At 38.8% G+C, this 13,084-nt stretch overlaps 3 protein-coding genes across 3 annotated transcripts; 2 read left to right on the top strand and 1 right to left on the bottom strand.

Moving 5' to 3' along the window:
• Positions 1 to 1,364: 1,364 nt before the first annotated feature.
• On the top strand, positions 1,365 to 3,206 carry LOC129947149 (PHD finger protein 7). The gene is made up of 3 exons (XM_056057595.1): positions 1,365 to 1,581; positions 1,649 to 1,750; positions 1,813 to 3,206. The coding sequence occupies exons 1-3, from the start codon at positions 1,483 to 1,485 to the stop codon at positions 3,121 to 3,123; spliced, it is 1,512 nt and encodes a 503-aa protein (XP_055913570.1). The 5' UTR covers positions 1,365 to 1,482; the 3' UTR covers positions 3,124 to 3,206.
• Positions 3,188 to 5,680, bottom strand: LOC129947148 (ribosome biogenesis protein SPATA5L1). The gene is made up of 4 exons (XM_056057594.1): positions 4,740 to 5,680; positions 4,218 to 4,684; positions 3,790 to 4,159; positions 3,188 to 3,734 (listed from the first exon to the last, which is right to left on the bottom strand). The coding sequence occupies exons 1-4, from the start codon at positions 5,584 to 5,586 to the stop codon at positions 3,229 to 3,231; spliced, it is 2,190 nt and encodes a 729-aa protein (XP_055913569.1). The 5' UTR covers positions 5,587 to 5,680; the 3' UTR covers positions 3,188 to 3,228.
• Positions 5,681 to 9,135: 3,455 nt separating this feature from the next.
• Positions 9,136 to 12,341, top strand: LOC129947626 (DNA repair protein Rev1). The gene is made up of 4 exons (XM_056058259.1): positions 9,136 to 9,275; positions 9,340 to 10,649; positions 10,706 to 12,088; positions 12,154 to 12,341. Exons 1-4 carry the CDS (start codon positions 9,249 to 9,251, stop codon positions 12,305 to 12,307), a joined length of 2,874 nt encoding a protein of 957 aa, XP_055914234.1. The 5' UTR covers positions 9,136 to 9,248; the 3' UTR covers positions 12,308 to 12,341.
• The last annotated feature ends 743 nt before the right edge of the window (positions 12,342 to 13,084 follow it).

Here is a 13,084-nt window from a genome sequence, read left to right on the forward strand (position 1 = left end):
GGTGCAGGCCCACATCACGACATACAATTTACCCTGTTGTTTTCTGCGAAAGACCAAGTTCTTTTGAGCAACACGGAGATCTGCTGCACACCTTCACAAACAGTGGTGATGTTTACGGCAGATCTACCACTTCGTTGACGTACGAGTATTGGCTGATTGTTCACTGAGCTGGTGGAATTGAAAATAGGCACCAACCGTTGAACAGAAGACTTGGAAAGTCGAAAATGTACCCCATAAAAAGGGCTTCTAGAGAACTCCTATTTTTATTATAAAGTTTTATCATTTGCATTTTATGCTCGACGCTGTAACTTGTCATGATGATTTGACTTTAGTCATTGATATAATTAAGACAATAATATAGCCACCATAAGTTTTCAAAATAGGCCCATCCATGTTGGAAAACACTTAATGAGTAATTTAACTGAATATTGAAATAAGGAATTATGTAATTTGTAAAATCACCCTGAATTTAAACGAAACAAAACAAATCCATGAACATTTATAGCTTCAACAAGTCTAAGCCAGGACATTCACGACCAATTCAATTGGATCAGAGCCTTTGGGAACCAATCCAATTGTAAACGATTCAATTTTTTTTTAATATTTGTATGTTTTTCTAAAAATACATTTAAAATATGTTTATCTGGATGGCAATCAACATAAAAAAGGGTTTTAATAAAAAAAATAAACATTTCCAGCCGTTTGTTCAGAAAAAATCTTGTAATTACAAAAAAACATGTCCGAAAATGGTAACCCCATAAAAAAGGTTTGCAACTGACCCAGAAAAAAATAAAAACAGGGAAAGAGGATTTTTTTCCGTTCAAGGTACTTGCTTTCTCTTAGCAGATTGCATATAAGCTCGATAATAGGTGTCATAACCGGACACTGTCTAATAAACTGTACATGCCATGCTCTAACTCAAAAACGCAAGAATTATATTGGAGAATTCTTCTTTAACTATCTAAGCGATCTAAATCATATCAGCATAATCAGCCTCTCACGTTTCGTAAGGAATTTAAACTGGTTACATTAAGCTAAGAATAAAGCCTCAAGATTCATGTGGTATCACAATGAGCCATTAAACTGGCCTAATTGTATTCATTTCCATCACGGACAACCACTTTTACAAAACCTAACCTCCATGTGGGAATAGCTATCCTGTTTATAGGCTCTTATTAAGGCTTTATAAGGCACCTCTTTTCGGCCTCAATGCACTGTTCAGAACTACAACAACTGTCAAAATAATGATAATTGTGAGTTAATCGCTGAACACATCCACTTTTTATTGCACAAAATAGAAAAGTTAGTTTTGGCATCACTCAAATAAAATACTTCAAAATCTAGAGAAATCAAATTCGAAAAGAAAACAAAAATGCAGTTATGTTAAGAGTTTTTTAAACGAATTAATAAATAGATCAGTTGCCAGTCGTAAACTTTTTCATTATTTTCTCTCCATAAAAAAGAATCTAATTAAAAATAAAGATGCAAGTTTGTTCTGTTTGTAAAAAGGAAGACGACAATCCCACAGATTATGGCGAGTTTATGAAGAGATCCGATATCTGTGTCCACTATTACTGCCTGGTAAGTTAGGGTCTCTGCTCCTTGTCCCCGAAATGCTTTATTTTCGAATTTCAAAAAAAAAACGCAGCTTCTCTCCACCAATCTACCTCAAAAGGGGTTGGACTATTCTGGGATTCTAGGCTTCCTTCTACGTGACATCCGTATAGAAATAAAGAAATGTGCAGAGAAGGTAAGTTTAGCCGAAACTAATTTTCCACATTTAACAAGTTCCCTCTACTAAAATCCTCACAGATCTGTTGCTATTGCAAGGAACCAAATGCTTCCATCTCATGCTTCAAATGCAAAACATACTTCCACAACATTTGCGCCAACAATAACGGCTGCGTCTCTGAATTTATCAATGAATTCCACTCCTATTGCCACAAACACGTTCCCTTTGGGAACGAAAAAATGCTCCCTCAACAAAATACCTCAACTTGCTGGATTTGCCACGATGCCTTGGGCGAATTCAGCCCCACCCAAACTCTCCGATCGTACTGCTGTAAGAATGGCTATGTCCATCGTCATTGTCTGCGTAAATACGCCCTCACCGCAGGCTATCATTTGGCATGTCTATGGTGCACAAGTAAGGCGTTTCGCGATGACGTCCGGAAGCATGGAGTGTTTGTCCCCGATCGGGAGGCGATCTGGGACAACAACGAAACTCTTCGCTACACCGATCTCCATCGAGGCTACTCTCAGTGTGATGCCAAAGTTTGTCAATGCCCACAAGGTCGCGAATTCTTTCGGGGTCCATGGAAACTGATTGTCTGTTGTACGTGTGGAGCCTCAGGAGTGCATAACAAATGCGGCCGAGATAAAATATCTAAAAACATTTACACATGCGACACATGCAGGCAGATCCTTGCGCGCTCCAAACAAACAAAAGATCAAGGGAAAAATGCCAAAGCTGCTTCTTCCGCATGCAATTACACAATGTTCATGTCAAAAACATGCGAGGATTCTGAGGAAGTCGGGCAGATTGTGACTGTGAGTTCCGTGGATTCCCTTGAGGAAGAACAAAATATTCAAGAAGAGGATAAAGGAGAAGAAGATATACAAGAAGAGGATAAAGAAGAAGAAGATATGCAAGAAGATGGAAAGGAACAAGAAAATATACAAGAAGAGGAGAAAGAAAAAGATATCTTCCAAGAGAATAAAGAAGATAGAGAAATGCAAGAAGAGGGCAAAGAACAAGAACAAGAAAATATACAAGAAGTGAAGCAAGCAAAAGAACCCCCAACACCCACCAAAAAAACACAAACTAAAAATGTTTCAAGTCCCCAAAAAAAGTCACAACTAACAGAATTGTTTGTATTTGGAAGGGCCGGCGAAATAGTTGGCACAGTCCAAGTCGAGAAGGATAAACTTCAAGAAAAACCCGATAAGACCCTCTTCTGCAAGGAAGAAGACGCTATGGGCTTTTCGAGCTCGGACGCATTGCTCAATTCGATATTTTCAGATATTTTGGAAGAGGGTCGAGAATTATCGGAGGACATGGTGGACGAAGTTTTCGAGCGATACAAGCTGTTACTGGAGACTTTTGGAGATCCAGATGATTGATTAAAATCACCTTCAGAATCCCAGAGACCAAACATCACAATAAAAATAAAACTCTGTTATTTTGTTATTAAAATTCGTTATAATTGTATAAAGCTTTTTTTTTCATCACCTTCTATGGCAACCCTCAAAGTTCTTATACCAATCAATTTGTGTCTGAGTCAATGAAGACTTTTGGCATTTCAAAACTCTTTGGAAGTCCTCCATTTTTATGTCTTCCACGTCGATATTTTGTGTGAAGGCGTACATAGCCGCTTCATTACACAAATTGCACATATCTGCTCCCGAATACAGCTCAGTGGCGTCAGCAATCTCCTCGAGCTCAACATCTCCATGGAAGGGCATCTTTTGAGCATGAATTTGTAGGATTTCCAAACGAGAATCTCTATCGGGCGCTGGGACATGAATAAGCCTATCAAAACGTCCGGGTCTCATCAAAGCGTCATCAATCATTTCAGGGCGATTGGTGGCAGCAACTACTAGAATACTGTTGCCCCCAGGAGTCGAAGAAAACAACTTAACCCCAATACCGTCCATTTCAGTGAGAAGGGTCGAGAGGATTCGAGTTTGGACGTCGCTTTTAGCATCAGCAGCTCGCTTCCCAACCAAAGAATCTGAAGAAATTCAAGGTTCTTTAAAGGATTCTTAAAAAAAGGGGAATACTCTTACCAATCTCATCGAGGAACACCAAACAAGGAGAGTTCTTCCTTGCGGTGTCGAAAATTTTCGATATGTATTTCTCAGAGTTTCCCACATATGGAGAGTACACCTCAGCGGCTGATGTCGGGATGAAGGTCATTTTGGCTTCGGTGGCTAAGCACTTGGCTACGGTGGTTTTTGCACATCCTGGAGGACCATATAGGAGGATTCCTTTCGGCAGACACAATCCAAATCGATCAAATGCAGCTTTCTGCTTGAGACCCGCAAGAACAGAAATTTCGAGGGTTTTCTTGAGATGTTCCATTCCCCCGATGGAATTGAATGTTTCATCAGTTTTGAAGACTTTCACATCGGTTCCTTGGAATGATGCTGGCTTCATCTAAAATGATTCCAAATCAATTGAAGGTGTACAAAAAATGAATGTAAGGTGTTTTAACTGTTTTTAAGGATCTTCCAAGAATCTCTGTGAATTTTTCAAGTGTCATATCAGAGCGTAATAATTCCTGACCAATTGAATTAATAAGAAGTTCCAAGTCTGCGGCAACAAAACCTTGAGTCTGTTTAGCTACAGTGTGTAGAAGTTCATCGCTGAGCGCAAAGTTTCTTCCATAGAATGAATTCTTCACCATCGATGCAAATATGGCTTGTCTGTGATTCTCGTTAAGTGCAGGAATATTTATCTCGATTCCAAAGCGACCGGGACGTCTTAAAGTCGACAGAATTGCCTCTGGTCTAGAGCTTGTTGCAAGGACGATAACCTTCGAGGATTTCATGGAATTTCGTAGGTCATCGAGTAGGGAAATCAATTGTCCTGAAACTCGCATTGAATTCCCAGAGTCGGTGGAGTTTTTAATGATTCCTGGGCAGATTAAGTCAAGATCTTCAATGAGGATCACCACTGGATCTGTAAAAAATTCATAGTTCAAAAGAAAACCTTACAATTCTTGCACTGAAAATACCATTTGGTTGAAATCGTTCAATAAAGAGCTTCACTGATTGGAAAATCCTCCTCAGTTCGGCTTCGGTTTCACCAGGATATTGTCCAAGAATATTTCCCGATCGGATTATGTAACAACTTGAATTATTCTCCACCACAAAGTTCATGCATATCGAAGTTTTTCCAGAGCCCGTTGGACCGATTACGAGAGCATTCAAAGACGGCTTCATCTTCCACGTGAGATTCTCATAGACTGACATGTTCTCTATTAGTTGTTGGAGTTCCTCTTGAGGTTCTTCCATTGCAACCAAGTTACTAAATTGGCATTCCTCTCCCGAGGTCTGTAATCTCACATTCGAAACTATGACCTCCGTGGTGTCGGTGAATTTGAAGACATTGGAATCCTTCGATTGGACGTGAATTTCAGCGATTCCAATTTCTTGGAGTTCCTTTAAAACAATGAAACTGTTATTCACGAAGTTATATGGTTGTAGAATTTTCTTGGCTATGTCAATCAGGAACTCTCTGTTGATATTATCGATCTCAAATAGTTTCTCGTTTATGGTGAAGGCAAGATTTATCCGGGAAGCAGGTTGGAGACTATTATTGAGGACTTCCAATGAGGTTAACCTGCTGGAAATGGTGTTCTTTATGGCTCCTACTTTGAGGTTATCGTCTAGCCAACAGAAATATGGAGGTGCTTGGTTGGTCATGGGGTAAATATTACAAATATATTCTGCTCCCGAGGATAACTTGCACTTGGCCAATGCACCGGGCAAAGTACGTTTTGGAAAAAGTTCTTGAGGTATGAGGCATTTTTGATAGGCGAACGATTGTAAATCAGAAAGAGGCAAGACTTGAAGATTCATTGCCAACGATGAAATTTAGAAATTTTACGGTTTTTTAAATGAAATTTTGAAATCGCCTCCAAAAATCGTGGTTTTGTTTACAAATTTTGCGCAAGTTGTTTTTATTTGAGAGAAATGTCAAAATGACAAATATTTGACAGATGGGAGAAAAGAGCTTTGCTTTTTGAGCAGGGATGTCAGAATAAATTTGAGTTTTGTTAAATTTTCATTAGGTAAGTGACCACATTGAGCACTTTTCAGTAGGTTCACTTCGAAATAGCACCAATCATGTTTCCGGTAGAGTTTTATTTAATAAAATTTGTTATAAAGGCAAAAAATTATGTGTAAACGTTTGTAGGTATTTTCTATTTAGTTTAACATAAATTCGTATCCATAAAACATTTTGCTTACGTCAAAAGAAAGTACCAAAATAGGGAAATCTAATTATTTAACCGTCATGAAATCAGCTGTGTGTCACTTTCTAAGAAAACACAACTCTTTGAAGAATCATTAACAGCATTTAAAAAGGAGGACAAATGGAAAGGCTTTTTATTTCTTTCTACTTTAAATTACGGACAAATATATATGTTGTCCGGCTGCAAGTACAGCAGTGCTTTAACTCCTCCTGGAGCATAGGGCAGCAACAAGATCCTACCACCTATCTCGATTCAACGCAACTGACCTCAGCTTTGGCCACGATTGAATACCTTGAGACCGAGCCTTCGTCAAAACTGATGACCTTTAAGTTGACTTTGGTCTTCCCACGCGTCTATTACCCTGGGGATTCCATTGGACCGATTGTTTTGCTATATTGTCGTCCGGTTTCCTCAGTGTATGGCCTATCTAACGCCATTTCCGTTGCATGATGTCTACGGTAAATTTTTTCTGCCCGGTCCTATTCCACAGCTCAACGTTAGATATGGTTTGTGGCCACCGGATCTTCAGAATAGAGCGCAGACAATGATTAACGAAAGCTTGTAGTCTGCTAGAGATGTTGGCAGAGCATTTCCATGTTTCAAAAGCATATAACAGCACTGATTTGACGTTGGATTCGAAGAGTTTTAACTTGGTGCTTTGTGATATTTTGCTAGAGTTCCACACAGGAGAAAGGATTCCAAATGCACTACGGGCTTTGTTTATTCTAGTGTTAACATCCATCCGTTCCGCCATCGAGAGCTATAAAACTTTCCAGATAATTAAACTGCTCAATCTCCTCTATGGTCCCGTGCCTTAGAATAACTTGTGTGCTTTGGCCCGTGGTCATTATTTTGGTCTTATTTGTGTTAATCTTTAAGCCAGCCACCTTTCTATTCAATTGCAGCAAATGCCACATCTGATTTAAGCCTGCCGGTTTATTGTCGGAATTCATGTTATTCCTCCTTTTCCTTTCAAGGTTGGCACAGCATATCACTGATACCCAATATGAACAATCAGGTAACAGTATACAACCCTGTCTGACTCCACTTTGGATTTTGAACACCTCGGACGTCTACCTTAGTGTAAGACGTGACATTTAGACCCATATCACAAGACACCATATTATCAACCAATTTCCATTACATCCATTAAAATTGACAGCTCGTGTTGGTTTACGTGGTGTGATTGTTTTTTTTTTTCCAAAACTAAAAATCTTTACATCTACAACATTTGGTTCCAACAAAACGGCGCAACTTTTCATTAAACGCTTTAAACTATCAATTTATTACATTAGTTTAGTTACAACAACTGCCAACTGTTTGTTACTATGCAGTGACTATTTCCAATAAGAGCTTTCGTCTATTTTTTTTTGCGAAGCAGTTTTTCATGACAAGAATTACTCTTGGATGATTTGTCAATTCCTTGCAGGAGGCAGTACCTGTGAAAAAAGTTAGGTTGCACCAGCAGCGATTGAACCCAAGACCCCTTGCATGACAGTTCAACGCACTAACCATCACGTTACGGGATCTCTAACAGCATTACTCGCACACAGGAATGGTTGAGAGTTGTAAGTCACCAGGCCCTGGTTCGTCATGGACTGTTGCACCACTTAATTATTTATTTATAGCTTTCATTTATAATAGCCTGCTATTAAGGTAGCTGTCACTTTTGAAACTGTCACATTTTGAAATTCAAGATCTGCAACATTAAAAAAAATGAAATGATGCACGGTACGATTACATTTTTAAATTGTTTAAATACATTACAAAAATGGGCAAAAATTGTATTCACAATTTGAAGTTTTGCATGAAAATTTTACACCAAGATCTTAGCTATACACTTCTTTCTTTAGAGCCACGTGATAAGATAAGGTCTATGCCTACTCTCCACAATCGATTCAAGACCTTTATTTGATTTCGTTTTAAACGTTGGTATGATTGATATTGCATTTGTATCTCGATGGCTGTGTTCGTTGAGTAGTTGTGCAATTGGAAACATTTGTGTTTTCCATTGGACAAAAAATCAATCTATTACTGTTGATATTATTGAGTTTCGTTAATGAAAATGGACTAACTTTGCTTATTTTGCAAGAAAAAACAGTACAAAAGATAATTAAGTTTTGCTATGTTTTCACCAAAGGTTTATCTCAGTTTAGATTAAATAAATCTTTACACAAGACGATTTAAAAATGATTAAGTATGACAGCACTTTCTAAAATACAAATGATGTTTCGATGTTTTAGAAATGTGAAGTGCAAGTGAGATAGTTTGATTCGTGTTAAACAATGAAGAACTGATTAGTTCAGCACCATATAAGAATATGCTACCTACTCCATGTAAATTTTTTTTATTTTAATAAAATAAAACTATATTTTTTGTACACAAACATGCAAATAAACAGACAATAATGCATTATCTGTTAAACCAACTCCCCCCATAGGTTTTTCTTCTCAAATTTTGACTTGACTCCAATCTCCGACCGGAATTGACTCGAATCAAGTTCTCATTTCAACGCGATTCAGGTATATAAAGAATTGAGGTGTGCTTCCAGCTCGCTTCGAAACCACATATTAGTCTAGTAGTCTACAAACAAACCCCCTCCTTGAAGCAATTGTTAAATGAACTTTTTTTTTATAGAATCTCAATTTCCAGATGTTTTCTCACCATTTCTTCTTGAACATTTTCCATTTTACTAGTTTTAGTAAGTTTTTTTTGCTGAAGTTATTTTTAACTTTTGATTTTCACAAAATGTTCCTCTATTTATGTTTTTTAATTATTATTCTGACAGATCTTCTTTCAGTTGTACCAATTTTTAAATACAAAAAACTGGCTACTGCCGATTGTTTTTCTTGGGAATTTTCATGGAAAATTAAGTTAAATGGCTGTGATGACATCCATTGGCTGAAATTGTTTTACATTGTAAATGGAGTACTTTCCTTTCTTAAATGAAATACAAATTAATTAATTTCTTTTGAGATTGATTGTTTTTTTTACATTACATTACATTAAAACTCTTATTGGAAAACTTCATAAAAGAAAAATGTTAAATAATCTCCAGTAACTACTTTCTTCATGTGAACGGGGCCTAACTCTTGTCAAATTAGTAATTATGGCATCACTTTTAAAAGCTCTTCGTCAGCTGATTCATCTTTCGGCATTTTTGTTGTTTATTTGGATTTTTAGAATACGCTCTAATTGAAATTTGAAAACAAAATCCGTCCCAAAAATTCGAATTAAAAAGATAAATAAGTTAAAACATTAACAAAAATGCCAAATAATGGTTTTGAGGAATGGGTAAGTCTCCTTAAATCATCATGTCAATTATTTGAATCACTTTTAATTGTCCCTCCAAAAAAAGGGAGGCTATATGGATGCCAAAATTACGAAATTGGAGGAACAATTCGCGGCTGCCAGTGATCCATTTCGTGTGACGAATCTCTTTGCTGGAATTTCGATCTTTGTCAATGGTCATACGAATCCCTCGTCGGATGAATTAAAGAGAATAATGATGGTGCACGGAGGCACCTATCATACATACCAACGGTCGCACACAACCTACATCATTGCCTCGAATCTTCCCGATGTAAAGATCCGAAATATGGACACATCGAAGATTATAAGTGCTCAATGGGTTGTGGATTGTTTGAAGGAGCAGAAAATTGTAGACTACACCAAATATTTGCTCTACAACAATCAGAACAGAGCACAACCAAAGATATCCTTTGGTGCTGTTTCAAAGCCTAAAGAAGTCAAGGAGAAGGTGGAAACAGCTGAATCTGAGGAAAGTGAAGTTTCTAGTATACTCAAGGATCTTGAAAATCTAAATGCAAAGATGAAGCAACAACCTGTTGAACCAAAAACGGTCAAGCCTGACACATCGATTGCCTCGACTTCCCGCGGTGTGGCAATGACTGCTGTGGATCCAAAGTTTCTCTCTGAGTTTTACAATAACTCCAGACTCCATCATATAGCCACGTTGGGAGCAGGTTTTAAGCAATATGTATCCGATCTCCGTGAGGCTCACTCGGGGCTCTTTCCAGACCGAAAAGAACTATCGGAAAATCTCCATCGATTGGAGAACTTCATGAAAAGGGGACAAATAATCATGCACATCGATATGGATTGCTTCTTTGTATCGGTTGGCCTCCGTTCCCATCCACACCTGCGAGGTCAACCCATTGCAGTGACACATTCCAAAGGAGGAGGTGGTGACGTGCCTGTCCATCCAGGTGCCGATCGAAAAGTCGAAATGGATCTGTTCACGAAGAAATTCGAAAACCAGCTTCACAACAACATCCTCTCGGATAAGGTGCGTGGGGCTTTCGAAGGCAAACAGTCGCTGTCTGAGATCGCCTCGTGCAGCTATGAAGCCCGAGAGAAGGGCATCCGCAACGGTATGTTTGTGGGTCACGCTTTGAAGCTTTGTCCAAACCTGAAAACGATTCCTTACGATTTCGAGGGGTACAAAGAAGTTGCGTACACTTTGTACAACACCATCGCCAAGTACACTCTGGACATCGAGGCTGTCAGTTGCGATGAGATGTTTGTCAACCTAACTGACCTCATCAATGAGCTTCAAGTGGATCCTATGGATTTTGTAACCTATGTTAGGCAGGAGGTGCGTGATAAGACGTCATGTCCCTGTTCGGCAGGGGTTGGAGAAAATAAGTAAGTTTTCACCCTTGTTTGGATTCTTGAAAATTCATTTCCTTCATAAATTATAGACTCCAGGCACGAATGGCAACCAAGAAGGCTAAGCCCGATGGTCAGTTCTTCCTTGGCTCCGATAAGGTCGAAGAGTACATGTCGAATATTCCTATAAGGGACCTCCCAGGTGTCGGCAGCAGCACCATGTACACATTGAAGGAGATGCACTTGGTTACGTGCGGAGATCTTCAAATGGTTTCACTCGCAAAACTTCAGACAGCAGTTGGCAAAAAGTTTGGCGAAACTCTACACCAATTCTGTCGGGGGATCGACCCTCGTCCTTTGGTTTATGGTCAGGTTAGGAAGTCAGTTTCGGCTGAAGTGAACTATGGCATCCGGTTCAAGACACAAACCGAGCTCGAGACGTTTTTGCTGCAGCTCTGCACGGAGGTTCACAGTCGCCTTACCAATATCAAGCGCAAAGGCAAATGTATAACCTTGAAAATGATGGTACGAGCCAAGGAAGCACCTGTGGAGACCTCCAAGTTTATGGGCCATGGAGTTTGTGATAACCTCACAAAAGCTGTGTCACTTTCAGATTACACCTGTGATCTCGAGGTCATAACACGGACAGTTCTTGCCACAACAAAGGCCTTGAATGTTCCTCCCCATGAGCTCAGAGGAATTGGTATCCAAATTAACAAACTGGATGAGCCAAACGAGCCCAAGGAAAAGAAAGAGAATGTCATAAAGAACATGTTCAGCAAGGTGGCTGAAAAACAATTGGAAAAGCCACGAAAGGATCCAGAAACCACCGTCGCTGTCGCGAAACTAGATGAAAAGCAAACGAAAGTACCTGAATGTAGTGTCAATGAGAAGAAGTCAACTGGAGCAGTTCCGAAGGGTAAATCCAAAGGTCGTCCTCGTAAAAAGCCTGCCAAGATGCCCGATGTCATGGGAATGTTGAAAAATGCAGCTACAACTTCTAAACGAGCTGCTCAATCGGCATCGGATCTTCCCGACGATATTGATCCCACAGTATTCGCCGAGTTACCTGATGACATTCGCAATGAAATCCTGCGTGATCATGCTCGGAAACAGACCAGAGTAGCTAAGGAACAGACATCACCAAAAAAGAAGTGTCAAGCAAATACCTCTCGAAAAATGGAAGAAGAATTTCTCAAGGCAATGCCACCAGAGCTTCAAAAGGAAGTTGGAATGCAATTGGGGAAATCGTTTGCCTCCACAGACCAACAGAAACCATCTACTTCAGCTGCCGTTCTAATTTCCCCTGAAAACATCTTCGATCAGGCGGAAACAATTCAGTTGCTTCTTGAGTGGGTGAAGAGCTCATCGGTACCAGACAACTATGACATCGAATTGATATGTGAACACGCTGCGGAATTTATTCGAGCCAAGAAGATTCACGATCTCTATGATCCTTTGATGTACCTGTGCAGGTTAATAGTTTTCATTCAAAAAGCAATTTACAAGTTTTCATTTTTTCATATTTTTTCCATTGCAGAATAATTAATCGCTTTGGAAGCTGCGATTGGCATACGGCTTACAATGCCATCATAGACGCTATCCAAAATCAAATGCGCTTGATCTATGGTCATAAATTGTATCTAAGCGGCACCATTGAATGCAACGAGTGTTGGACACTTTCAAATCTGTGATTTTTTAATTTTAATAAAATTTAGTTTTTTTTTGGAGAGCTTTTTTTTAATAGAAGTTTTTTTTGTTAACAGCATGGAAACTTTTTATGGTATTGTTTGTGGTTTGATAATTATTATTATTAATGAAGTTTTCCATGGGTCTGGACCCGTGTAACACACAAATTTCCCCTTTTTTTAAATTCCATGGGACAAAATAAATTGATTTATTTCCCATTTAAGATCAAATCTGCAGATGGAGGTTCAGGGAGGAATGAGATGGTTCATTTTTTAACTATGCAAAAAGTTATCGCATTAGTTACAGAATGCGTTTAAAGTATATGTTTCTAAGATCTCCATTTTCTCAGAAATATAATCAAAACTACTTACCCGAATTTCTTACTTTAGCAATTAGAAATTTGAGAACAAGTAAGAATGAATATCGAATTCTGGCTTTGGTGGTGTTCGTAGTAAGCTCTGTTAAGCTTAGTGTACACGATTGCCAGGTCTGATAATCATTGTCAGATCTACAAACGTCTGACAATGTGTGACAATGAGCTGAAAATTTTAATTTGTGTGTACACGGTTTGCTGGTGTCACTATCAAAAGACGTAGAGACGTTAGTCCTACGCCTGTTTGGCTGTTGAACAGGCAGTTCCTCCTCGAGATTCGTTAAAAACGACGCGTCGTCAATGGCAGAGTTCTAAAAAAAAGAAAAGTGCATTTATACAACAATTTTAGATATTGTGAACTTGGGGATTCTTACAAGTTCATATGAGGACGTTGATTTTGTTGATTTTA

This window comes from Eupeodes corollae, chromosome 2 (genome assembly GCF_945859685.1).
Source record: "Eupeodes corollae chromosome 2, idEupCoro1.1, whole genome shotgun sequence".
Taxonomy (NCBI): domain Eukaryota; kingdom Metazoa; phylum Arthropoda; class Insecta; order Diptera; family Syrphidae; genus Eupeodes; species Eupeodes corollae.

What these genes read in the sequence shown, in the direction of transcription:
- LOC129947149 (XM_056057595.1), top strand. Translation starts at nt 1,483, where the DNA reads ATGCAAGTTTGTTCTGTTTGTAAAAAGGAAGACGACAATCCCACAGAT. An exon ending in GTGTCCACTATTACTGCCTG is followed by an intron (nt 1,582 to 1,648) that starts GTAAGTTAGGGT and finishes AAAAAAACGCAG; the next exon opens with CTTCTCTCCACCAATCTACC. An exon ending in TAAAGAAATGTGCAGAGAAG is followed by an intron (nt 1,751 to 1,812) that starts GTAAGTTTAGCC and finishes AAATCCTCACAG; the next exon opens with ATCTGTTGCTATTGCAAGGA.
- LOC129947148 (XM_056057594.1), bottom strand. Translation starts at nt 5,586, where the DNA reads ATGAATCTTCAAGTCTTGCCTCTTTCTGATTTACAATCGTTCGCCTAT. An exon ending in TGAACGATTTCAACCAAATG is followed by an intron (nt 4,685 to 4,739) that starts GTATTTTCAGTG and finishes AATTTTTTACAG; the next exon opens with ATCCAGTGGTGATCCTCATT. An exon ending in GGTGTTCCTCGATGAGATTG is followed by an intron (nt 3,735 to 3,789) that starts GTAAGAGTATTC and finishes GAATTTCTTCAG; the next exon opens with ATTCTTTGGTTGGGAAGCGA.
- LOC129947626 (XM_056058259.1), top strand. Translation starts at nt 9,249, where the DNA reads ATGCCAAATAATGGTTTTGAGGAATGG. An exon ending in GCAGGGGTTGGAGAAAATAA is followed by an intron (nt 10,650 to 10,705) that starts GTAAGTTTTCAC and finishes CATAAATTATAG; the next exon opens with ACTCCAGGCACGAATGGCAA. An exon ending in CCTTTGATGTACCTGTGCAG is followed by an intron (nt 12,089 to 12,153) that starts GTTAATAGTTTT and finishes TTTCCATTGCAG; the next exon opens with AATAATTAATCGCTTTGGAA.